Source organism: Antechinus flavipes, chromosome 2 (genome assembly GCF_016432865.1).
Source record: "Antechinus flavipes isolate AdamAnt ecotype Samford, QLD, Australia chromosome 2, AdamAnt_v2, whole genome shotgun sequence".
In the NCBI taxonomy this organism is placed as follows: domain Eukaryota; kingdom Metazoa; phylum Chordata; class Mammalia; order Dasyuromorphia; family Dasyuridae; genus Antechinus; species Antechinus flavipes.
Window position 1 is genome coordinate 440,381,680 of NC_067399.1, and position 26,566 is coordinate 440,408,245.

The following is a 26,566-nucleotide window of genomic DNA, read 5'->3' on the forward strand; positions in this document are numbered from 1 at the left end:
GCCTTTTAAAGAGAATTTTATTTTGAGTGGTTCTTACAAAGATTGTTGCAATATGAAAGTCATTTGTTTGATAGAAATATCAAGCTGTCTTGTCAAACACACTGAAGTAACCCAAAAATATATTTCAGAGCTCACAGAGCTTAAAAAGAGCAAAGATTATATGCAACCAGACAAAACCTATTTCTGCATTTCCTGTTTCCTGCTCAGACTGTGTTGCTTATCACACTATATCTGTACATTTGAGGAAATGCAGGGATCATTTTGTTTGGAACCTTAGACACACCAGAACACACAGTATTTACAAAGAAACTTTTACAGATACATTAATTGAAAAGTTACCATCAAGAAATTGAATTTTTGAATCTCCCTTTCTTGCCAATTGTTTATCATAATGCAAGGTGAATTACTGACTTAAGTCAGAAATCATTTCGTTGTCTTTGAATTTCCCATATACAGAACACTAAATATGTATTTCAGAAACCATATTACTGTTAAACCATTAGCCAAGTGTCAAAATTCATTTAGTGAAATGTAAAATGTAACTGCTGCATAAAAAGTTAGGCTTCTGAAACATTAAAAACGTCATTACATCCTCGTCTGCCTTTTACAGAAAGTACATTTGTCTAAGCTATTTCTCAATTCCTACAGATCACCTTAGTCAATGTTCTAAATGTACATTTACAAGGCAGAACAAGAAAACAGCTTTGTATACAGTGGAAATTGCTAGTTAGGGAGAATGAACACACTGCATTCCTGCTATAACAGCTTTCTCTCCTTCTGGCAAGGTAACAGGAATCGCATACAAATGACAGTAGACCCTTTCCTTTGTTTTACCTAAATAAAAGATAACTCAGGTTTGAATCCTCTTTAAAAAAAAAAAAAAAAAAGCTATGTACATAAAGAGACTAAATCCTCCTTCATCGTCGAACAGGAACCAGTAGTTGTGTTGCTGTCATGGAATCAGGGAAGAGGTTGTGATAAGTTGGAAGAGGTACATATGCAGCTGTGATCATCTTACCTGTCAAAGAAAACAATTTTTAATGTTTCCATTTCCCTTCAACATTTTAATGTAACAAATTAAGATAATTTTTGTATAGGACTTACCAGCAAACCATCTTCCATGCAATGCATTTACTGCAGCAATGGCTGCAGCAATCGAGGGGCACTTCACATAAACGTTGCCCTGAAATCCAAGAGAGCCAATTATTGAGTGAAGGCCCTCTATAGGCTTATTCTAGATTAAGTTTGAAGCCAATTATGTTTTATAAAAGCACATTTGCTCTTTACTAATTTCTTTAGGGATATAATAAGGAAAAGTAACTTTCTTTTCATCTAAATTCTTTTACTTTGTGATAGTAAAATGGTGCTTGTTATCACTATTTAAGGGAAGGCACAACTTACCTATCTCCTAGAGACATGGAAGTAAAAGCACATTGTATTTATTTTTAAAGCCATTAAGCACTTTATTATGTACAAGATGGGATTCTATCCCACCATAGATAACTTGCTTTTCTACTACTCCCTTTCTCATTTGAGCATAATTTTCAAAAACTGCTTTCGCAATATTATCAATTTTTTTGTTAGTTCTGTCAATGCTTTTAAATTGCAAATGTAATTGAGTTTAAGAAAGCATTTTGTAAATTCCCTTTCTATATGAAGATGACATCATTGGAGACTTAAAGCACTCAGGATAAACCAGGAATCTGAACAATCACCAACAAGTGTGTTGCCAGTAAATAAATAATCAGGCACCTGTTATGCACTAGGAACTCTACTTGCTGAGTTTCAGGAAATAAAAAATGCAAAAAGAATCATTCTTGCTCTCTTGAGCTTAGTCTAAATGGAGAAACAATATGCAAACACAAACTGTATGTCCTGGGCAAGATAAATTGGAATGATTTTAAGAGGGAAGACACTAGAATTGAGACCTTCCTATAAGTGGGATTCTAGCTAGGACTTGAAAGCAGGAAGCAAAGAGATAAGAGAATAAAGGAGTAGGAAAAAAAAAAAAAAAGAATAAAGGAGTAGGGGCCAGCCATTGAAAATATCTGTTGGAATACTCTGATTAGAATGCAAACAAATTACTGCTATTGTTTACACTATTCAGAGCAGAACATACCTGAGCTGAATTTTTGTCAACATAAATATGGATTACTCCTCCATGTTTGTTACATTCTTCAATTACATCATCTTTAATCTCCGTATCCCAGCCAAGTTCATCTTCCCTGTAAAAGATAAAAGGTCAAAATTATGAAGATAAGGATTCTCAAGATAAACCATGTCCTTCCAACAAATCCCTTTTCTTGATCCCCCCCAAAAATACATGAAAATATTTAAACAAGTATAATGTCCAAAATGCCGATTTTTCCTAACTTTCCCCCCTAACAATTGCAATAGTCAAAAGTTCTAATAATAATTACATAATATATAAAGAAATCCTGGAAAAGGTTAAGTTAAAAATTCAGGTTATTGGTTAAGTGCTAAAGATCTATGACAAATTTCATGGAATATACACTATTTCATGCTTTGAAATTGGTAAAAAACCAAAAACAAACAAAAATCTAAACAATGAAAACAAAAGGACTAACAGAATATACAAAAAAGCAAGAATTTTTAGATTTACATATATTTTTACAAAAATTCATTGCTTACGTTTGAGGATTAAACATATTGGAAAGCTGGAAACACTGTGTTGCAAGAGGCTGCACAGAAGCGGCTGCAGCTAGAGCTGTAACTATGGAGAAAAAAGAATATAAAAGATTGTTAAACAATTCACTAAGCTACTCCCAATTATCCACCAATTTAAAAACCTACTTTGTGACTCATTTTAACCAGTTTTATATATATACATATATATACACATATATACACATATATATGTATTATACACACACACACACATATATATTTATTTTGGGGGGCTTGAGAAGGGGGAAGTGTTCAATTTCTGAAAGACATATTTTTGGTCTTGCCAAGCATATATTACTTTCAATGAAACTCAGAAATGTTTGAAAACAAAATTGTGGATAAACAACCTAGAAAAATTGACTGAAAACATGGAGAAGAAATTGGGAAAGCAATTTCTAAATACAAGATTCTAAATACAAGATAAATAGCAAAGTTGTGTGGGAGTCATTTAGATGAACTGTGTAACAAAGATAGAAATAAAATGTGATGGACTAAAGTAAGGAACTATACTGAATGCTCCTAAAAAACGTTTTCTATGAAGGATAACACACAATCTTTATTTTAGACAAAATCTCTTGCCTATTTATAATTTATATGTGCCCCTTATAACTACTTGGCTGAAACAATTGTTAAAGTCTAAATGTTTCTGATTTTGACTTAATTCATACCCCACACCACCACACCTTTATGCATGGCTTCATACTTCCAGCAAATGAAAAATAATGCCTTTTCAATATTTTTCATACTGCTGAACTTCCAACTTTGTTTTGACCTTTAACAACCAGACTTAAGTTCTAGTACGACAGAATCTCGGATTTTTTTGTGTGTCAGTGACTCCTTGGGTCAACCTTTTGAAATTTAGAATGATGTTTTCAAATATATACAATTGAAAACACATAGAAAATACAATGGAAATTAATTATAATGAAAGCTAACAAAACACTGAATAAACAAAAAACAAGTTCACAGATAGTATGTTAAGAATCCCTGTTCTAGATGTTATCATACAGGACCTTTTATTTCAACTATTTCAAATTCCACCTTGAACTATCTATTATAAATTGGCTTTCTAGGTCCCATTCCTCAGCTCACTTTCCCTTATGCCTGGAACAAAATGCCTCTAGCTCCTGAAATTCTTTCTTAACAGCCCCATATAAGACCTTATTTTACCCAATCCATATCCTGTTTTTCTCTTATGTCATTATATATTACAGAGCTTTATGTCAGTCAACCCAACTAGTATAAATTGTTAATTAAGATCATAGATTGGATCTTAAGCTAACTGGCCTACTACATATCATCATAGTGCCTATGATTTATCTTTAGGCACTAAGAAACCTGATCAAAGAATTATTTCTAACTTAAGAGGATGAAGAGGTAGTCAACAATTTTTCTTTACATGTCTTGAAAACACAGAATCATGAAAATTATGGCTTCTGTCAAAGAAACAAGTGAAACCCAGTCTATTTTGCTGATATCACAATGAATATTCAGGAGAACAACTGAACTTCACAGTATTGGCAAAAAGCAGACTGAAGAAAAAGCTGACTGGGGTGCATCTTCTGTTAGACCCAGGAATTCCTATGCAATTCACTATGTTTAGCCTCAAAGATGAGGTATACCTCATCTCAGTTGTACACTACTTGGAGGCTCACTGGAGTCAGAGCAGAGCCTATCCTGAAGTCAAAGGGCCTTTCACCCACCAGGCCTTTAGACACTTGGAAAAAGGTTCCTGTAGGAGAGAGGGTAGAAGGACCACCATCAAAAAAAGGACCATTTATTCACCCAAAGCCATGGTACCCAGGTTGCCAGTAAAGATGATATTTAAAAATCCAAATTACTTAATTACAGTAAAAATTTTGTGCCAAACTATTTTATATGGCAAATGGAAATCTAAAAAGTTGAAAACTTACCCTCACTCTGTTGGGAAAGTCTGGTTTGTAAATCTAAAAAAGAAAAAACAGATAGTATGGGTTCAATGCAAGAATAGTGAGAACCACATAAAATTATAGGATGAATTGAAGAAAATATTAACAGATATCCAAAAGCAAAGTATTTAAAAATCCTTTAAGTGGAGCTAGTAGTTTTATCTATTCCAAATTAAACATTGAGAACATTTTATAGTTAAGGTAGATAAGAACCATTTGCAATGAATGGTTTAGAACTACTACACTGTTTTGAATCTTTTAACTCATCTTTCTCCTTATTCTCAAGTTCTCAAACACCCATACACTAACCCACAAACACAAGACACCTCAACAAGGAAAATCCCAGTTTTGGGGGATAGATGGGGAGGGTGGTTACAGGAAATATGGGGAAGAGTATCAATAGAATAAAAATAAAAGCTAGATGAGCAGAGAAGAGTAATTTAACAGTGACTACTACTCCATTTTTAAACAAAATCCCCCCAACACACTCCCCCCCAAAACTTTCACACATAGATCCTAGTAAAAATTTTTGAATATTGGTGCCTTTTAAATACAATGTCTTTTAAGTAGTAGCATTGGTGACTCTCAGAGGGACCTTTCTTTCTTTCTTTTACCTTTACCCAGCCTATCCCTAATTATGCTTGCCATGGCACTTACAGGTATTCTTAGCCCAGGTGGTGACAGTCACTAAAGAGATGGTTGCTGTATCCTGAGTAATCATAAATTAGTAGAAAGCAGAGATTATGACTAGGTACTTTGATCAGCATCTAGAAAGTGCCACAAAAAGTAGATATCTGAATGTTGTCGAATGAGAATAAGAACTTTCTCAATCTACTTTGTAGTTTTCTACTGGATAGAGTAAACGGTTGTCCCCAAACTACTCATTCTAGGGAGGGCAGAGGGATTCAGAGGCAGGAATATGTGTGTTGCTTTATGAAAAAGGTATGGATTTAGTATTAAAAAAGAGAGAGAGAGAGAGAGAGAGAGAGAGAGAGAGATATCCTAGACCCTAAAAACCAGTCACAAAAAAAAGATTAAAACATTTTTGAAAAATTCACCTATCTCGAATTGGTTACTAAATAAACAATAATTTGTCCTTTTCCATACCAAGGAAAATAGTCTTCAACTATCTTGAAAAGAGGAGTATTTTATCTTTACCCTCCCATAGCATCTATTGTACCCTTTTAAAAATGTTTTTAAACAGAATGAAAAATATTACAAGGTGTATATCTCCTCAAGGGAAGTAGTTCTCCCCCAGTATATACAGTATATACTGAGTTCTCCCCCAGTATAGCTCACAGCCCATTCATATTATGTGACTGGTGAATGATTCTTAATCCATGCCTTTACACAAGTCCTCAAAATTTAAGCTGTTATTTCTTACTATACATAGTAAATGCATTCGATACATTCTTGAATTAAAAAAACCTACAGGAATTCTAGCTAAAGATGAACAAGGAACAACTTTAAATGTATTCAGAGCAAGAAAGATTATGATTTTTAAAAATAAGGCGGTATATTCTACAAGTGTTTCTAGTGCAGGGGAACTTATGTGGTATAGCAGAAAAGAATATTAATGGTTATCTGGAGTTAAAAGACCTGGTTGTTCAAATTGGGGGAAATTATTTAATGGCTAGGCATCAAGTTTCCTCAACTATAAAAAGAGGAGGAAAAGGATAAAAGCATGGCAGACTATATTTCTTCCAAGTTCCTTTTTCAGCTTTTAATATTCAACAGCTTGGCGAAATATGGGCTGATTGAAGCACTCAGTGTATTTGTATGCTAGTAGAACTAAACTGGTTAAAAGAGATCATCTATAAGAACTTCTGTCTCTTTGGTACTAGGCTTTATCGTTAGCTAATTCCTACATTCAAACTTTAATCAGTGAAAGATAAAGACAAAGATGGCTTTAGCTAATTATCAAAAAGATCTTGCATTAATTACTGGTGAATGCAAAAGATTTTTTATTTAAAGTTTGGGGCAACTAAGTGGGACAATGGGTAGAGCACTAGCCCTGGAGTCAGAAGAGACTCCAGTTCAAATCTAGCCTCAGACACTTACTAGCTATGAGACCCCAGGCAAGTCTTAACCCCAATTACTTCAACCTCCCCCCCCCCAAATAGTGCTACAATTGAATTAGAAGAAACTCAAGAATTGAAAAACTATAAGAGATTTAATTCCTACCTGCTACAGCTCCAAATGCTAAAGATCCACTCATTTGCAAAGCCTGTTGTGCTGCTGGAGGAATCTGTAAACCAGTACCTATAAAAGCAACAGAAGTAATGTTTACTTTCACATGGTCTTAAAAAATGCAGTGCAGCTGCTAATCTCTTATGAAGATAAAAGTTTTTAAGTGACGTAACTAAGACCTCTACTACAATTGTAAAAATCTTTTAAATATTAAGGAACCATTTCTCAGCCAAAAGTTCAAAGGTGTATAACAAGAGCAGGTAAACAATAGACTTCATTGTGATATTCCATTAAAATACAGTATATAAAAGTATTTATATAAAAGTATTTAATTATTTATTCATGGACTAGTTCATTTATGATGAAATACGATAATTATCTGAAACAATCTATGGCATTTTCCCCTTACCATAGGAAAGAATCAATAAAGAATTTCAGTTAATCTTTAAAAGCCAGGTATCCAGAACACAGCAAATGCCAGTAAGTGCTTGCTCACTGACAAGTAAGGTCCCTATTACATTTGATCCTTGCAAGAAACTTACCTTCTGCAAGTCTCGCCATTAATTGAAGACGACCAGTTGTTCCCAAGTCAATTCCAGTTCGTTCCAGCTCATCACTATCCAAAAATGAACTGGCACTGGAAGCATCGGTACGTTCAGTAACATGACCAACTTTCATAGGCCTGCCTGCTAATTCAAATCCATTCAGTTGTTCCAATGCCTTTTTGGCACATTCTGAATCTGAAAACTACAGAATTAAATTTTTTTTGGTAAATTAGTCTGTATTTAAGTAGACAGGATGTTCAAAGCATATACATGTAATACTAGAAATTACTAACTTTTTTTTTTGATAAACATTTAAATTTATGATGTATTTGTCTTGAGGGAATATCTTTTAAAAGATCTCTGATGCAAATTTTTATACACTCTTTGAACTCCAAGAAGACTATGAGCACCATATCCTTTTGGAAAAGAGAAAGAAAACTCTGCAAAGGGATATAGCCCAATCCAGAATTCTCAACCACAGATGACAGCCTCTTCAGGATCAGGCCTCATATAAATAAACCAACTGAGTCCACTTTATCTCATAGGCATGCTTGGGGAAAAAAGAAGTATGCCAATCAAAAATTTCACAATTATCTTAACATTGTATATTAATAAGCCAAGTTATTAAATGAAATCCTAACAATCTTTTGGTAAATTTCCCTCTTAATCTTGATTTTTTTTTTTTCAAAGGTGGTTTTCCACGCACTCAAATTCAATCTAACAAATATATATAAATGCTTACTATTTGCGAGGTACTGTACTGAGGCTGGAACATACAGATCATGAAGCAGAGTAATATGAAATCAGGCTTAAAAGGCTGGTTGGAAAAATTAGGAGGCTATTATGATAGTTCCAAGAGAGGTGATGAGGACCTGACTAGAGTGGCGGCGGCTATGGGAGTGGAAAGAAAGGGAAAGCTGTGAAATGCTACAGAAATAGAATCAATCCAACTTGGCAACTTATTAGATACTGTGTTAAGGGTCCGGGGGAGAAGAAAGCGTTAAGGATGACACTGAGGTTAGGAATCCAAATGACTGGGAATAGAGTAAAACCATAAGGTGCTTAGGGATAAGGGAGTGTACATGATGGTTAAGTGCTATTTTGGAGCATGTTGAATTTGAGATACTAATCACATGCCAGTAGAAATGTCTACCAGGCAGTTGGCAACATGAAACTAGGATTTTGATGAAATATTAGAACTGGATATATAGATTTGGGAGTCATCTACAGAAAAATAACTGAACCCATGGGACAGATGAGACCACCAAGGGAAACCGTGTAGAGATCACCATGAGAGTATACAAGTAAAATCTCCTTATATTCAACTCCACAAAACATCCAAATTCTTTTGTCGTATTGGAATTTTGTTAGAACTGAATCACATTTCTAGCCTGCAGGACCTAGAGAAAAAAAAAATGAGTTGACACCCAGCCTCAGTATATCTCAATGGTTTAAAAAAAAAAAAAAAAAAAAGCAAACTGCAATTGTAAAAATGGATTTAAGTAGGAAAGAGGAGTGTTGTCACATACACAAAACCACTCTTTCTGTTTAGCAGATCTTTTTTCATCAGTGGATGAGTTAGGTTGATCTCTGTTTCCTATATTTTAGGAATTTGAGATGATTTAGTTGTCACAAATAGAATCCCTATGAAACATATATACTAATAATTACAATTAGCTTCAAGAATATTTCCTTTTCTAAAATAACCAGTACCCAAAACGTTATGGATAGACTAAATTTGTGAAATGCAATATACATGAAATGTATTAAAAATTCAGTGAATATTGAGCATTGAAATCTATTTAAACAGAAATAATTATCTTATGTATTACATTTATCTTATATATTTAAAGCACACTTCTATACGAATATTCAAACACATTTAAAATCTGTTAGACTTTAGGCAAGCCAATTTATTTTTGAGCATAAATTTTTTTCATTTTTAAATGATGCTAACCTAATTCTCTATGAAAACTGTGTAAGCCCCAAAATTACAAAAGGACAATCAAGTCCAAATTCACACATTTTATCTGAGGGACAGAAGGAATAAAACAGATTAAAGAACTTTGAAAAATTCTCATCATCCCAGCTATTATTCAATTTCATGCATAATATATGCACAACAACAGTATTTTCACTTGGGGCTCTTATGTATGACACTTCCTGTTTTGTACAATGATACTTTTTCATTTAGAACTCTACATTCAGTTAATGAATCTCTTCCCTGGTCATGGGACACTTATCTCCAGAAAAGAAAATGAGAATAAATAAAGCAAATAAAATGTTTATTCAAAATCAGATTTCAATCCAGGAAAGCTGGATTGAACTTCATGATAGGGTTGATGAATATACGATTCCTAAGTAAATGAAAAAATCAAAATTGTATGAATATTTAAAACTAGGCATCATGGATTTAGAGTAGGAAAGGGACGAGAGGGACAATTTGTTCAACACACTCATTTTAGAGATGAAGAAAATGAAGACCAAGAAAGGTCACATTACTTGTTTAAGGCCACCCACTTAGTAAGTGGAAAAGCCATGATTCAAGTCCAGATCCTGTTTCCAAATCCACCATTTTTTTCACTGCACTAAAGACCTAAGAGCTTCTGAAAGCGATCATAAACTAAAAACTGGAATCCAAGAATTAAATTTTGTATCTATTAAAAGCCAAAATGAATTCTGCACATTAAAATTTGTAATATTTTACAATCATTTCTATTCAATATAATGCATTCACATACTCCCAACTAGTAATTCAATTCAACAATTATAAGTTCATTATCAATAAATTAACAAGAATTTAAAAATGCTTATTATGTGCATGCAATGGGATAAATGCCAATAATAACAGAAAAAAACAGTTTATGGTCTTTTACATGTTCTTAGGAAGAAACAAAATTATTTTTCTAAAATTTAAACTTAAAACATTAGAAAATATTAAAAAGTAGCAAATATTTAGATGGGATTTCCTTCTACTGCAAATCAATCAGTAATTTGCTTTTCCACAAAATAAGACATCTTAGATCCTGACATTGGCAAATACTAGAATAGTTCTAACTTACCGTAATAAATCCATATCCCTTAGATCGACCAGTTTCACTATCCATCATCAGTTGAATGCTTTCAATCTGAAATTGGATCAGACAGTTAACTATAACCCAAATGATGAAAATGAGTATTAAGAGAGCAAGAGAAATTTGTATAATACAGAAAATGAAACGTCCTTGTTTACACCAAATTCCAGAAATATGTAATACATAGCCAAGTCTTTTTTATCGCACCTTATCAGATTTATCTTTTCCCTCCCCACTCTCACCTTCTTGCAGTGTAACTACTAACATGGAAATATACATGACTTTGCATGAATAATTTCTTTTGTTTACCCTTTCCCTAAAGGGAAAGAATTTGGATGCAACTCAGAATAAAACAATGAAAGTTCAAAGGACTAGCCATGGATAGTCATAATTTTTTTTCTCCTGGGATATCCCTTTCAATCAAAATTATTCATCTTAAAGTCAGGAAACACACACATCACATCCTTGAATAAGGTTACTCAAATGAAGTTACTCATTTTACTGCAGACTGAGAATTTGGAAAAGGACTTACCCGGCCAAAAGGCTCAAAGATTCCACGAAGCATATCTTCAGTTATGTTAAAATGTAATGATCCTACATAAAGCCTCATGGGTCCAGCACTTCCTTTCTGTAGGTTATTTGCCATTGCTGCTGCTCTATTCTTTTCTGCCTATACACAAATAAAAGTAACTATTAATGCTTATTACAAGTAAAACAGCAAAAGTGAACATTTTCTGATGTATTTCTAATTAAGATTCCCAAGTGGAAATTGTTTTCTCAAGTCATATTCATGCCCATTTCTTTACATTTGGCTAAGAACCCACTATATAGGAAAGAGTCAAAATTAATTATGTTAAGTATTTAATATCTGACTTACTCATTGATAATTGATAATTTCTACTAACCCCCATTCTTTTGATTCAGTAATCCAAAACTACAAAGTTACTAAGTAGAAAATGTTGGAAACACATCACATACCCACAACCTTAACAATAAATTATAAATCAAATTGCGTTATTTGGAAAACACTTAGTGCAGTGCTTTGCCCATAGAAGATACCATATAAATGTTTATTTTCCTTGCTTTTTGCTTAAATCATCAATCCAAAAAGGAGCTTCTAAGATAAACCCTCCAATTATTTTGTCATAGATTATCTCAAATAGCATATACAGCTAATAAGTACTTTAAAAAAATGAAACAGGCTAAGTTCACTTAAAACAGATTTTTGGGCAAAATAGAATTTAGCAACTTGACCCAATTTTACTGACATTATTCTTCTTAAAAAAAATGTTGAATAAACTGTGCATACAAAGTTTATGATGTGATGATTTTAAAAACATACTATATAATTTATTTCTGTGATGGTTGACTCTCTAATTAGTTAAGCTAACATTAACATTAAGCTTAAAATGATGTTAACCTGAGGTAATAACCAAAAACTCCTAAATAAACCACATCAAGATAAATGTATAATTAACTCTCTTGATAAAAATTCTCTAAAATTAAGTTACCTGTGAGGCCTGTACAATGATAGGCACTCCTAAGACCCGCTGGCCAGTTAATCCTATTGCTAGAGGCACTGAGCTAACATCAACAAACTCTACATAAGCAATTCCTTTAGATCTTCTGGAATTTCTATCAGAAATCATTCTTACATCACGGACCTGCAACAAAAACAAAAATAGAAAAATTTTATAAAACCAGAATAGTGGAGTTAGTATCAGCAACCCATTTTCTATCTTAGAAATATAATACTATATATTTAACATGCAAATATTCCCAGAGTTTTATTTCAGCTGGAATGAAAAAAGAGAGTATTTAACTGGTGAGAGAGAATAAAGGGTGACAGAACAAAGGGGTGTAGGGGAGAAATAGTTCTGTATTTAGTAAATTTAAGATTGTCAGCCAAATACTTATTAAATTATTACAAAGGGCTATTTTTTTCATGTCCTAACAGTGAGTTCATATGAACAATTGCCTTGATAATTTGGTTCCAAAAATAAGTATCTAACAGTTTTCTTTTAAGTGGGGGTTTCCTTAGTCTATTTTTTGTGTCATGACAATCTGAGTAATTAAGAACCCAGAGTTTTAAAGAACTGTTTACATGGAAAAGCAAAGAAATTCAAAAGACCAAGTCTATACCCCAAATCTTGTTTACAACCTCAATTTTCTCAATCACCAACACACAATTCATTTATAATTTCAAAAATCTCCAATTAAAGCTTATGTCCAACCTTTTCCACATTTTTCTATTACTGAACATTTTTGTGTTATATTGAGGTCAAACTTCTCATTTTATATGAGAAAACTCAAGCTCAGCAAAGTAAAGTTATTTGCCAAAAGTCACAAGTAACAAATGGCAGTCAGGATGTGAACCTAAGCTCTGACTCCAAATCATGTGTTCCTCTCCTAGTGTAGATTATATAAAAAAACAATCAATTACAAAAATTATATGACTTAAAAGTTTACCTGAAATTTACAAAAATAAACATTTTCCCCCTTCTTTCACCACCACCACCACCAATTTCTTTTAGACTTATCCTTGCTACCTATTTGTAATAAACAAGATAATTACCTTTCCTACAGTAGAAAAAAACTCCTCCAAGTCTCTTGGTCTAATTCTTGCTGCCAGTTGCATACAGAACACTGTCCTAGCATCTCTTTCCTCTGGAGTAAGGTTGTCAATAGGTTCCCTGAAGAGAGAAACTAAGTTAATATTTGCTTAAGTTCTAGTAACAAGGTTAAAAAATTTTTAGAATGTGAAGAAAAGGACCAAAAAAATAACTCTTAATACTCTAATTCACTCAATTTACAAGAGGCCAAAATGATGAAATAATTTATCCAAATTAGGAGCAAAAAAACAAGAATATGATTCAAATTCCATATCCAGTGCTCTTTCCATATACCACAATGCCTATTTTTAGAACTGGAAATTTAAAAATGTTTTATGCCTGCAAGTAACTTCACAAAGATATCAGCTGCATAAATCAAAGTCCATAACAATTAATATATATATATATATATATATATTTTTTTTTTTCAGTATCTAGGGAACAAAACTTTTACTCCTTTACCATTAGCTTAGTGAGTCTTATCCCAATATACCTTCAATTCAAATATCATCACTATGGGCTGCAAGCTTGTCAAAGCAGTTCAAGTGTATTGGGAGTTAGGTTTCACCTAACATATACCTAACAAATTAATTACCACATGTAACTAGGACTTCAAGGTTTCTTCTACTATACTTAAATGACATTACAACCACCCTTTGAAAATGGAAAAGCTCCTCAATTCTCATAACAAGTTCTTTCAAAAATAATAAACACAGGGTGGGGTAGGAAATTTAGGCTTTAAAGAACTGTTGTCAAGATCCTATTCCAAAACCTGCTTCCTATCCCTAAATAAACATTCAAAACAAATAATCTATCTTTTTAAGATTAAGGGGAATATTCTGTCATGGATTCACAAACTGTCATTTATAAAAGGGAAGTGACATTTAGGAATAAATGGGCATTTCTCTGTGCTAGCAATGAGTCCTCTCCAAGGATAATGTATAGCATTTAAGAGATATCAATCAAGTTTGGAAATTATACTAAACTCTAATTTTATACAACTATATATACTAAGAGAGACTTTGAGCTATCAACAAATCAAAAAGCTCAAGAGTCACTGTAGGTATGTTTCCTTAAAGTTACTAAGTATTTTCCAGGCATCACGAAATCATCCTAGAAAGAAAGCAGAGAATGCCTGACCTTTCATAAAAGTCAGTTGGTGTTCAATATCTATCTCAGAAATACTATTTTAAGTGCATAAATATAATTCTGATAACTGCATCTTAAAACAAAGAACTGGCAGATCAGGAGAAGATTCAGAGAATAACTAACAGGATACAAGGATTAGGGAAATATAATGTAAAATTTTAACTACCAAATATCTAGGACTATGAAGGGCACAATAGGATAAAAGCTTTTCTGGCAAATTCCAGAACTATATTATATACATTTAAATTTGAATCAAATTATACAAAATGGTTCAAAATAAAACACTACTTTGCATAATGGGCAAAAACTTCTATTAACTTGTTATCACAAGTTATAGTGTAAATATAAATCCCAATAAGGGTACAAATAAATTCATGAATGATAAATGCCTAATAGATTTTTCAATAAAGCAAAGAAAACTGGATTTTTTTTTCCAGGGTGGAAGGGTATGGGGAAAGGGAATATAACCTTAACCTTCTGAGGATGTCATGGACGGACAGAACACTAGGTTGAATGGACAGTTGGTCTGATGAAGTCTGATACTTCTTATTTTACAGCAGCAAAGAGTCATTTAGGAAAATATCAAGTCTAGAAAAACAAATGAATGGTCTGACTCTATCTCCTGTGTCACATTAAGCTAGATGCAATAAAAAATTTGAACTTAAATCATTTTCATATTACTGAATTAACACACACCAATAGCAGTGCTATTGTTACAGGAACTTAATTCATTAAAAGAAACAGTTCTTTTTTAGATACACCATTAGCACAGTACAGTTTTGGCCCTTTTTAGTTGCATAATTATATTTATAAAGAGAAAAGTAAAAGTTATCAACAGCTTGCTGGGATTGTGGATATCTTAGAAAATATGGGCTATAGAGTAAACTTGCAAAAACAGCAAGATATTATGTATACCAAATTACTAAACATAGTTAAGTTTTTCAGTAGCATTAATTGACTAAGTTTTAGTAAAGCTGAAAGCTTGTGAGAAGATAAGAAATAGGGACAACAGCTACCTCACAGGGCTCTTGTCTTTTCTGAATGGACTTTTGCTTCTTGAGCGGCGTCTGCTGTAAAGTTAAAAGTTTCAGAAGTTACCCAAACAAGAACACCACACTAGTTACTTGAAAAACATTTTAAAAAAAAAAAAAAATTCATAAATATGTTTAAAAACCTTAATTTGATGCTATGAGGCAACCCAATCTTTCCACGGATGGCACTGTTAAATTTTGGTCCGGAGCTATAAAGAAAAACACAAAGTTACACTAATTGCAGGTTGATGGTCTTGCTTTCTTTTCATTTCCTACTGAACAGATTTAATAATGTGCAACATTTAATCCCAAATTTATACATCTCCACCCTCTTCATTCTAAAGAGGGGAAATGAGTATAGAATACAGTTTTGGCAAAAACTGAAATTTCCTTCTAGAAGGGACACAGTCCAGCCACAGCTATAGGCAAGTAACAACTTGAAGTTAGCCTAGAAATTTTGGCATATATATTTATTTATTTTGTATATAGGTTCCCTTTGGTAGTCATGAGACCTGTGGACCTCTGCTTAGAATGTTTTTAAATACATAAAATAGATTAAAAAGGAAATAATTTATCTTTAAACAGTTATGATCACCAATTTTTATTAAGAAAATGTTTTAGGTAAGCTAGGTAGCACAGTGGATAGAGCACAGCCCTGAAGTCAGGAGGACCCGAGTTCAAATCTGGTCTCAGACACTTAACACTTCCTAGCTGTATGACACCCTGGGGCAAGTCGCTTAAAACCCAATTTCCAAAGTCCCCCCAAATCTAAGTTTATTGGAGAAAATTTTCATCAATACCTGGTGAAAATGCTTTAATAGAATCTGCTTTGCATTTTCATTTTCAGTTGGGATTCATTGAATCAAAAAAAAAATTAGCTTTTATTTTGAGAGAACATTGAAATAGTGTTTTTGAACTGCTGCTAACTTAAAAGTTACTTTTAAAATAAATGAAATCTGGTCACTGTCAGAAGTAACTATGGTTTGGTTAAAAGATCCTTTAAAGAAATCTTAGCATCTCAGAAATATTTCAGGTATAAATGTTATATGTTTAAAAGACTAAAAATATCCTTTAAATTAATAAGGGATAATCTTTTGAGGGGTAGGAGAGCCAATGGCAGCGAAGCCAAATTCATAAAGTTTCATTATTTGTCCTTTCTATTTACAACTTATTATGAAAAATAAATTATACGATCAAAATGAGTAAACCTCAGATGGCATAGTTGTTTTGTTGATTTTCAATCCCTACAAAAAGTCCAATCATTAAAATATAAAACAAGATGAAGCAAATTAGCAGTATTTTTCATTTTAATAACTCTGCTCTATTACTTTAATGTAAATTTCTTCTAAGTAAATCCTATTTTATATGGATTTCTTATATTAGTTAGTAGAAAGATTTTTTCAACATAATTAGTGCTCAATGTAAAAATACCTCTATTAAATTATACCATTAAATATTAGCAGCAATCCCACACTGCACTAATTAGTTTATTCCATCTCTATTATAATTTTATGCTCTTTGGAAAAATCACTAAATAAAAATCTGAAAGTTATATAAAAAATAAAAAGCATATAATGAGCCTTATTTTAAACACAGCACGATACTATCTTTTCCTGAGACATTTTACATAATAAAAATCATTACTTTTTAGTTTATATTATTTTTGTACAATTTATTGTAATTCTATAAAGAATGAAAGAAAAGCCCAGAAAAGTTCTACATCTTGCAAAGAGATTTACAAAACTCATCAATATAAAGCCAGATCTAGATGTTACAGATTCTTATACTTTGGAGTCTTATATTAAGAGCTAAATATATTATTATTGTGGTGGGAATTTCTTAAGAGCCATCCATTTGGTTCGTACCTACTTTAAATTGCCTTAATACATCTTTTATCTTCTCACTATGACCAGAACATTTGTTTTAGTAAACACTGAAAATTAATCAGGAAATCAGTTTTTATGTTGACCATTCTGTACTCAATTAAATGCTTTAGGGCAGTGGTTCTCAAAAGTCAAGTCCAGACATTCTCTGGTGGTCTCTGAAATCCTTTCAGAAGGTCTGCAAATTCAAATGAATTTTTTTTCCTAATATGGTAAATATCTATCAATATAACCACATAAACAAAAATTCTTTAGACAGATCCTCAATAGTTTTAAAAATAGTATAAAGATAGTGAGAACAAAAGTTTGAGAACCACTGTTTTAGGGCTTTTAAAACTTTTGGTTCATCTCCTCATTGTAACATCAAATGTGGCATTACGTTCAAATTGCCCTATCATTATCTGGTAACCTTTACAATAAGAAACAGATTATTCCAGCCATGTTTAGAAAAAATGAGGGGGGAAGGAGAAGATGAAAACGCTAAAATTCTCAGATAACAAAGCAAAACAACTTAGCAGTCAGGTTAAATAAAAGTAAAAGTAAATTTTGTTGCATATATTTTTCTTTTGTGACTTTTAAAAAATATCTGAAAATAAGAAAAATCAAACCCTGCTTAGAAAAAATATTTTTTGTCATTTCCTACATTATTCCTGAAATTTTTCTTTTCTTGATTTGGCTGACAATGATGTCCAATCATTAATTTGGATAAGTAAATAAATACCACAATGAGTGTGCTGTCAATAGCTTAATCCATTATACAAACTGGAATATAATTTAAATAATGCTACTTTACTAAGCTTTTGAATTTCTTTTTAAAGGAGACAAGAAAGACTGGATTTATCTGATCAGGCTCAGGCTTTTAAAAAATATGGTGACTAGTCATAATCACTTTCCCAAAGGGTACAGGAGCTTTGATCTGTTTGCTTTTATTTTTGATTCCAGCTGATTTGTCCTTTTTTAAGCAGGCTAGTCAATAGGCTCTCCTACTTGTTGGACTTAGTGAAGACACGCAATTAGTTTAATTATACTACAAATCAGAACACCAACAAAGTTCAAGTATTATATATACTAATCTCAGCCTCCCTCGAATTTTTAGGAATGAATTATCACAATTGACTAAGTTCCTGGTTTTTCATTTCACTACTTATAGCTTTTGAATGTTATTAACCTTATTTTGCCTTTAACAATTTATTAGGATCCCTTCTAACTTGAAGATGTATTTTTCATTTATCAATTTATTTTACTAAGTTTTCAAAGAATTACAAGACATCAAAGAATGATTTGCAAATGTGATACTAAACTATAAAATTAATACGGATTACATACTAGGGACTTCGATAGCGGCCTCTGAATCGGCGTTCTCTACTTCTAGAACGACTTCGTCTTCGTTCTTTACTTCGGCTACGTTTCCGTTCACGGCTTTTGCTCTTTTTCCTCTCCCGGTCTCTGCTTCGTTTCCTTTCCTTACTTTTGCTCCTCTTTCGGTCATGACTTCGACTTCTACTCTTGCTTTTTTTTCTCCTGCAAAGAGAAGATTACATTTATTTTGCAAATTTAAAATAAGTCTTTATATCCCTTTCTTTGGTGTTATTTTAATCTTTTTCTTTGCTATCAGTCACTATTAATACCAAGACATAAAAGAATAATAAACCTAAAAAAAAAAATTCCCAAATGGCCTTAACATTTTCCCAAAACCTACTTTACAAAATAGTGGCATTAATAGTTGTTGGAAAGAGACCTTTTATATTCCTTCTACTTAAAGTAGCTGCTGATAGAGTAACTTCCTAGACAAACAGCAGAAGAATAAATGAGGTTCTCCACTGGCTGACACTTTAAGTAGCAGGGGAAATTAAATGCTTGCTTCAAGTCTCTATTTGAACCCAGAATAGGTTCAAGAGAATTTAGTCAAATTTAGAGTAACTTATATAAACAAGTGGAACTAGTGAACTTGACCTACTGTAAGAAATACATTATCAAAATTGGTTTAACATCATTAAATATGATATACAAAAAATACTTCCACTAGATATTACCTATATTTAACCTCACTCAACCATAGGACTTAAGTTTCTTTTTTAAGATATGAGGGAAGGATCAGAAGAGTACATAATTAAAAGGATTTTCATTTTGCTTTAAGAATAAGCAACTTACAAAGCATTCTGCCAATATCCTAATGCATAATAAAATTATTTTAATTATCCCCAAATTTCTGGACTTAGTTGTTACATATCAGAATACATATTTAAATTATATTTTCTCTTGTGTTCAGTTCTTGGATGGTCAAGATAAGAAATGGTTAATTTCAGTTAATTGGCCTGATAGGCAATCAAATACTAGGTCCCAATTAAAGTAAATTCTCAGTGAAATACAGTAATACTAAGATCACTAAAAATTTCAAACCAATCACACATTGCCCTTTCCTTCTATAAATTCCCCATATACACAACTCAATTTATAGAATGAAGCATTTGTATTCCTCCCTAACCCACCCAAGTACCTAAAGATTTTAAACATTTTTTTCTTAAGGGAAAAAAAAAAATCCCTCTAAAGAAAGTCAATTTGCAGTGGCTGAAAAGTTCAGGCATTTACTATCAGTGATATGTTCTAGGTCCTTGTGTTATTTTGAAATGTAAACAATTTTTAGTCCAGATGAAGAATTTTAAATGCAATAGGTAGCACAGGAGCAATTACAATCTGCCTCAGAGATCCTGGAAGCAGGTCATCTGGGAATGCATTGAAAATAGAAAACGAAGACACCCACCTTCTGGAATCTTGAAACCCACACTCCAATCACAAGGAGATGTAGAGCTTTCCAAGGAGGCAGAAACTTTGTCTAAAATTTCAAGATAATCCACCTGACTGTCAGAAATTTATATGCCAGTAGCACATGTCAGAAAATTAGGCTACACTCATTATTTATATAGACGTCATCATTGTAATGCCCAATGGCAACAGATAACAATTCCAACTTTGTTGTCTGGAAAACCTGACACTGTACCATATAGGTTTGCTGAAGGATTTTTAGTTAGAATCAAAAACTTTTATTTTTATCCAACAGGTAGGGCAGTCAACTAAAAATAAGTAAAAAAGGAATGCCCTCAAAATATTATTTAGGTTTAGTTGAAGGCATCTGTTCACTGATGACCATTAAAAAGCAAAAAGGACTTCCTCATTTATCATTTGCCTGAAAACCAATTCAAAGAAAACGGTTGCTACACTTTCATCAGCTGCTTCAAAAGGTTCTTGTCTTCAATTGCAGTTCCAGTCAGATAAAAAGAGTGCATGATTACAATAGTAACATGCTATACCCAATTAGTCAATTATCTGAAGAAATGCTTAAATGTTTCTTTAGAAACTTAAAACAGATTGCAATTAAAACCTATATAACCAGGACAGATCTTATTTTGCTTAATTCCAAGATTGTGCTCAATTCTTATTTTAATTCTGTACAATTTTTTAAAGTGGATCACTTACTGGATTAGGTTTTTGTTGAATAATATCTATTCTAACATAATGTACTTTAGTTTGCCTTACTCTCTATATAGGGAAATCTCAATTTTAAATGTAATGCATTTAGTTATTTGAAGTGATTCTCTAATGAAGGAGGAGAATCATTTGCTCAAATTTTATGGAAAATACACAAAGTAGCCAAAATAAACCATTTTCGTTATTTTCCTCTTTGCACCCAACCTTTAATATCTTATTAAATGTCTGTATAAGAACACAATGTTCAAATTGGCTTCATTGGCTATCAATGTACATACAATTCCTTCAGATCAACTAAATATAGTGAGGTGTTTTCTAGCAATTTACAAGATCCTAAATATGAACGATTATAAACCTTTTCTTAATATTTTTAGAAGATGTACCTATTTGAATGTAAGCTCCTTAAGAGTAGAGACTTAGTTGGTTTTGCACAGCACAAATTAGGTACTTTATTTTTATTAGAAACTGCTTCTGCTAAATTTAGAGCAATTCTTCAGTTAACTAAAAATGATACTCAAACCCCCAGACTTGCACACATTTTTTGTTCCCACTGATATTACTGGCATCGACCTTGGTCAAAAAGATCAAATTTAATTGTCTTGTAATCAATAATTCAATGTCTTAGATTATTCTAAATACACACTATGTGGTTCAAATGCTTTCCCAAAGAGAAGTAATGGTCAAAAAAGACCTAGTGTTAGTTCTCTCAACAACACTAGAATATACCCAGAACATCTAGGAAGATAGGCAAATTACTTTTATACAAACTATAACCTAATAAACAAATAACAGTAATACTTTTCTTCCTGTTTAAGTTAGAACTTAAGTGAGTTTCCATGGTTTTTTATTTACAAGATTTTATAGCAGGGGTAGCAATGTCAGAACAATGCATCTTTGAGATTAGTCATCTATGATGATAATCTGAATCAGAAACCTGCTACCACATAATTTTAGTAGAGAAATATTTCACACATCTTTAAAGAAACAATCCCAACCCCCACCTCATTTTCTCATAAAAACCACCCCTATTTTAAAGGAAATTTTCAACTTGTCTTTTACATAAGCTTCCATGGCTTTTCTCTGGGATATATGAAGCCACTGCCACTTTAATACTAATAGCCTTGTCACTTCTATTTATTCACCCAAGTCAGAATGCAAAACAGTTTATCCCAATGCTTGACTAAGTTTGGGATCAAGAGGAAAACAAGTTTTGTATCTAAATCCAAAGAGATGCCAGTAACAAAGAATATACTTGATGTATGAAAACATTAATAAATAAATAAATAAATTCATATCCTTTTAGGACATAGACCATTTTCTTCTCTAACTGAAACATGATATTCAAACATGAATTATTCCAAGTTTTGACATCCAATTACTTTTTTTTTTTTTTTTGGGGGGGGGGGGGAAGAGGGAGAGGGGGCAGTTATAGAAATGCCACTATCAGAAGGCCCTGCTTTATAAAAACCCTTCAAGGCACATTGAAACCTTTCAAATACCTGTTTGCTTCTGAGTAAATACATTCAATAGTAAGTAATGGTGGTAAAACTCCACAAATGGGAAATTGTCTATGCCTAATTTCTTGTGACAATTGCTTCCTAGTAGCCCCAACAGAAATTACCTAAATAAAGACAGGATATTCTCTGTAAGTTACTCTCATCTCTCCAATTCAAAAGGGAACTATAGAGATTTGGAGCATTATTAAAAAAACAAAAAAACAAAATTTTCTGGTATAGTATATCCAGATAATAATCTATTTCATTAATCAATTAAAACATCTTATCTATTTATGGAAATTATATCTACCTACCTAACAGAGTTGTTGTAAGGATGCATGAGGTAGTGTATAGTGAAGAACTTTGAGCTCTTAGGAGGAAAAGAGCCAAAAAAAGAGAACCAAATAAGTATTTATAATCATTTTCGCATTATGTACTATATGCGTCATGAACACAACAAAAATGTTTCAATATGACACATTTAAAATACTATTTGAAACATACATTTAATGCTGACATAAAACTTCTAAATAAAATCACAGGCATTTGAACTGGAGGGAACTTTTAAGAAATTATATTTGCTACAACCTCCTTTTAACAGGTCAGGCTACCTAGTTTCTAAATGGAATGGTCTGTGTCTGAAACATTATTTTGGGCTCTTCACACACCTATAGTAAACAAGATGTTTCAGGTAAAGAGAAATAACTTGAAGAAAGGAGAATATATACATTAAAATCTTATGCTGTGATTACAAAAGGGAGTTGAGCAGCTTTAAACTATTTTTGGCTTCGACACTAATATTATATGTATGATTTGGGGAAAGTTCTTTCAGTGCCCTAATTTCTCCCTTAAGTTTCTAACACACATTTTGCTGTTTCCTAAGGCTCAGAAAGATCATATTATGAAGATATATAACCGAAGAGCAATTAAATATTTTTTTCTGAGAGTAACTAGAAAGACCATCAAGGTAGTGAAATCTCAAAAAAGCTGCCTATTAAAACTTTGGTTAAGACAAAATTAGGTCAAATTCTAAAATGGGCAGAAATAAAAAGCTCCAGAAGTAAAAATTTCCTTTCTAAGACTCCAAGCAGATTAAAACACACTATCAGTAAGTTCTTGACTGTATCTTTAGGTTCCATGCTTTAAATAATAAAATGTATCCCCCCGAATCCCTTCCAAAAACTTACTTCTTGCTACGCTCTTCATGGCCGTTAGCACTGCTCAACTTGTTCTCATCCTAAGCAGGGTTGATAGAAGAACATCATGAGGACGAAGTGGAAACATTTCAAGTTGTCAAAGGGTAAAGGGAACAGGAATAAAAAAATACAGAACAATTTAAAAACTAATTACTTATTTATATATAGTTTAATTTGGAAAGCTATAAAAAAAATTTAGATGGGTATGTTTAACCACTTTGCTGTTTACATTTTAGGCATACAATAAAATGCAAGAATTATGCTGTCCATATAAAACAATTTAAGCTTTAGGTATTTTTTTTTAAATAAACATAGTTTTAAATAAGTTATCCTAGAGATTTATAGTGCTGAAGTGGTTAAATGTAATTTCTATAAAACATAATAGACTCAAGTTTAAAGTTTATAGTTTATTCCATGTACTATTGTCCCTTTCATCAGTACCACGGCTCTATTTCTGCCTAAGCCCCAAGTGGCCATGCTAGCAGCCAGCCACTATCGATTTCCTGTGACCGATGCCATTCCTGAGATCTTCGCCCATTTTCGTTGGAGGGTTGGGACTGTAAGAGCTTGATGCCACCTCTGTCACACATCTCGCCCTGAAGCAAACAGGGATTCACACTGCTTTAGTAATGTTGACTCCCAAGAACCCAAGAAAGTCATTAATAATCCACCAGTCCAGCCTAAATATTCCCTATTTCCATACCTGTTTTACATGGAAAAATATCCATGTCAAACTACCAGTAGCACAAAAATCTTAACATTACACATTAAGAAAGTAGCTCTTTCAAGATTCTATGTTATTACTTAAAACTAAGTAAACAAGTGTTTACAGCTAATAAGTACTCATCCACAATTGGTACCACATGGTCGAGCTACACACTCCAAAACAAATAGAGGCTTTATTTAAAAAAAAAAAAAAAAATCACACCAGTTTAATTTTAATTTTATTTACACCAGTTGTACTAAAAGTATAACTGCTAACTTATAATCTAGTTTGTGAAACCAGTGATAATGCATGCATATAATTTAACACTTTCACCACCATCTGGTGAAAGAATGAAAAGACAGTATAGTTTTGCTGCCATAGAGAAATGGGTCAAAAACTAACTACTCTACAATATCCAAAACATTTTTTTCCAAAAAAGATTTTGCGTGAAATATTATAGCAGGTCCTAATTAAAAGTTATTACAAAAGTGAGGACAGTACAAGCTTTAAAATAACACTGAATTGTGATACTGCCTCTTTAATTTGCTAAGAGATTTCTATTCAGGGATCCAAGAATTTATCATGTGCTTTTAACTTAGTAACTGATTGTAACCTGACCTGTTTTTAAGATTTTACTATCACCAGTCATCTACACCAAAAAATAAGATAAAAATACTAATCTCACTCATTACTTGAGTTGAGAAAACTTTCCTCATTAAAAGATTTACTTGTCACAGACTGGTGGTGAGATTATTCTTGGACCCCTGCTATTTTCCCAAACCACTGCATTCACCTTCTTGCTATACCAAACTGGAGCTGGTAATTCTTAGTCGAGTCATTTTACCTAGGGGACCACGGTACAGCGATAAGTCACTCAATTACTACCTTATGATTGACAGTTCACACTGGAATCAAAGGTGAATTCATGGGAGTAGAGGTGAGATATCGTTAGGCAAGTCTACAAAGAGAGATAGATGGGCATTTATTCATCACGCTGAAGTGAAACTACTGCACAATATTATTACATCAATAGCATATATTTACTTTGTAAGTTACATGTAATGCATCTCTGATAAGATAAATCATGAGGGCTCCGGGGATGTTAGTTTACATTTCAGCAGTAGTTTCATGAATAATGCTAAATTAAGGAATATGTAAAACCTCACCGATATGTTTTTCTCACCTTCTTGTAAGGAGCCTCAAGCATTGCTTCTATATCAATATCGTCTGCCATTCTTTCAGAACACCTATAAAAAAAGCAAGGACGATTTCATTAAGCCTGCATTTCACTTGATTGAGTTCGTTTCGTTATTAAACTCTGGAAACTCTTTCCCAACATCAGAAGTATCCTTAAGTTGTTTAGTAACCTAGTTACTTAATAACGCACTTTAAATGCCGGCAACTGGGATGCCTCGGTCAAGCAAACTGCCTGGGACGAGAACACAGAGAGGACTGACTGCCTCGCATGTCATAGATGATTGGGGGTGGGGGTGGGGGTGGGGTAGGTGGCCTACCTCACACTAGCCGACCTACCTCACACAGGCCGCGAGCAGAAGGGGAACCATGGGCACCCACAAGTGGTTCACCAGCTTTAAGTGGGGCACCCGGGGTCAGCCCTTGTCGCTTGCCGTATTAGGGGCTGAGGAAAACTCTCGTAATAAGGGCGGGGGGCTCTGCCAGGGCAGCGCTCGCCCCGCGCCATGTTGAGAGGTCACGGCCACCCTAGGCGCCCGAGCCTAGGCCTAAAGTTCTCGGAAGCGACTGGTCGACGTCCGCGCCGGGGCTTCCCTGCCTCAAGGCTACCGTGCAGACCCCGAAACTCCTCGCCAACCTGCCCGAAGGCGGCAGAAGGCACAGCAACTTCCCCTTCGGCTCTCAGGCCTTCCCTCCAGCTCGACTGGCCCCTTCAGAGTCACCCCTCCCCCTCCCTCTTCCCCTTCGGGGCCACCCAGCCGGCTCGGTGCGGCCGGAGGGAATCCGAGTCCCCTAGGCTCCCGGGCGGGGTCGGATCCATGCATGGAAGAAGAGAAGGAAAGAAACGCTGAGTTAAAGAAAGCTATCGCCGAGACACCTCTTACCTGTTCGGGCTCTCGAGCAAGTGTGGTGCTCGCGTCTCGGGCAGGCGCTGCTGCCGCCGGGGCTACTGTTAAGCCGCTGCGGCCTGAGCCCAGGCCGCGGTCCGTCCCGCCCGCCCAGCCCGAGTTTCGGGCGCTGAGGGCGGCAGGGCCGGAGCGGATCTAAAAGAGAATAATGGGATTAGAAGAGCCCGCGCGGGTGAAGCAGGGCGGTGGCTGCGGCAAATCGGTAGCCAACCGTGCGACAGTGACTGCAACTCCCTGAAATGGCGGCCGCTGCTTTCCCAGTCACACACACTCACGAACACACATATACACACACGCAAACACACACACACAGACGGGGCCACACAGCGCTCCCAGCACGGGCTCTCGCGAGAAACTTCTCCGGCCACAGCGCTGACCCATTGAAATATCGCGAGAATCCACAGCGGCTAAGGAGCTCCAGCACAATCTCGCGCAAGAATTGCGCCAGAGACGTGCCCACCCTTCCCCCTCCGCGTTTCC

General features: G+C 33.9%; 1 protein-coding gene across 5 annotated transcripts; it reads right to left on the reverse strand.

Moving 5' to 3' along the window:
- RBM39 (RNA binding motif protein 39) lies at positions 1-26,566 on the reverse strand. Of its 5 annotated transcripts, none has more exons than XM_051979209.1 (17): positions 26,063-26,429; positions 25,168-25,231; positions 23,270-23,319; positions 18,427-18,621; positions 15,361-15,426; positions 15,203-15,253; positions 13,001-13,118; positions 11,937-12,089; positions 10,958-11,095; positions 10,414-10,479; positions 7,349-7,553; positions 6,801-6,878; positions 4,602-4,634; positions 2,653-2,734; positions 2,120-2,225; positions 1,105-1,183; positions 1-1,018 (listed from the first exon to the last, which is right to left on the reverse strand). In XM_051979209.1, the coding sequence occupies exons 2-17, from the start codon at positions 25,216-25,218 to the stop codon at positions 918-920; spliced, it is 1,572 nt and encodes a 523-aa protein (XP_051835169.1). In that variant the 5' UTR covers positions 25,219-25,231; positions 26,063-26,429; the 3' UTR covers positions 1-917. The 5 variants fall into 5 exon arrangements, with proteins under 5 accessions (XP_051835169.1, XP_051835167.1, XP_051835168.1 ...); XM_051979207.1 differs by having other exon boundaries at positions 15,203-15,256; positions 26,063-26,424; XM_051979208.1 differs by lacking the exon at positions 26,063-26,429 and adding an exon at positions 25,372-25,439 and having other exon boundaries at positions 15,203-15,256.

Bases quoted from the DNA above. Each gene is read 5' to 3' on its own strand.
- RBM39 (XM_051979207.1), bottom strand. From the start codon at position 25,218: ATGGCAGACGATATTGATATAGAAGCAATGCTTGAGGCTCCTTACAAG. The intron at 12,090-13,000 runs GTAATTATCTTG...TTTTTGTTGCAG, and splicing joins TTTTTTCTACTGTAGGAAAG to GTCCGTGATGTAAGAATGAT. The intron at 1,019-1,104 runs GTAAGTCCTATA...TTTCTTTGACAG, and splicing joins GCATGGAAGATGGTTTGCTG to GTAAGATGATCACAGCTGCA.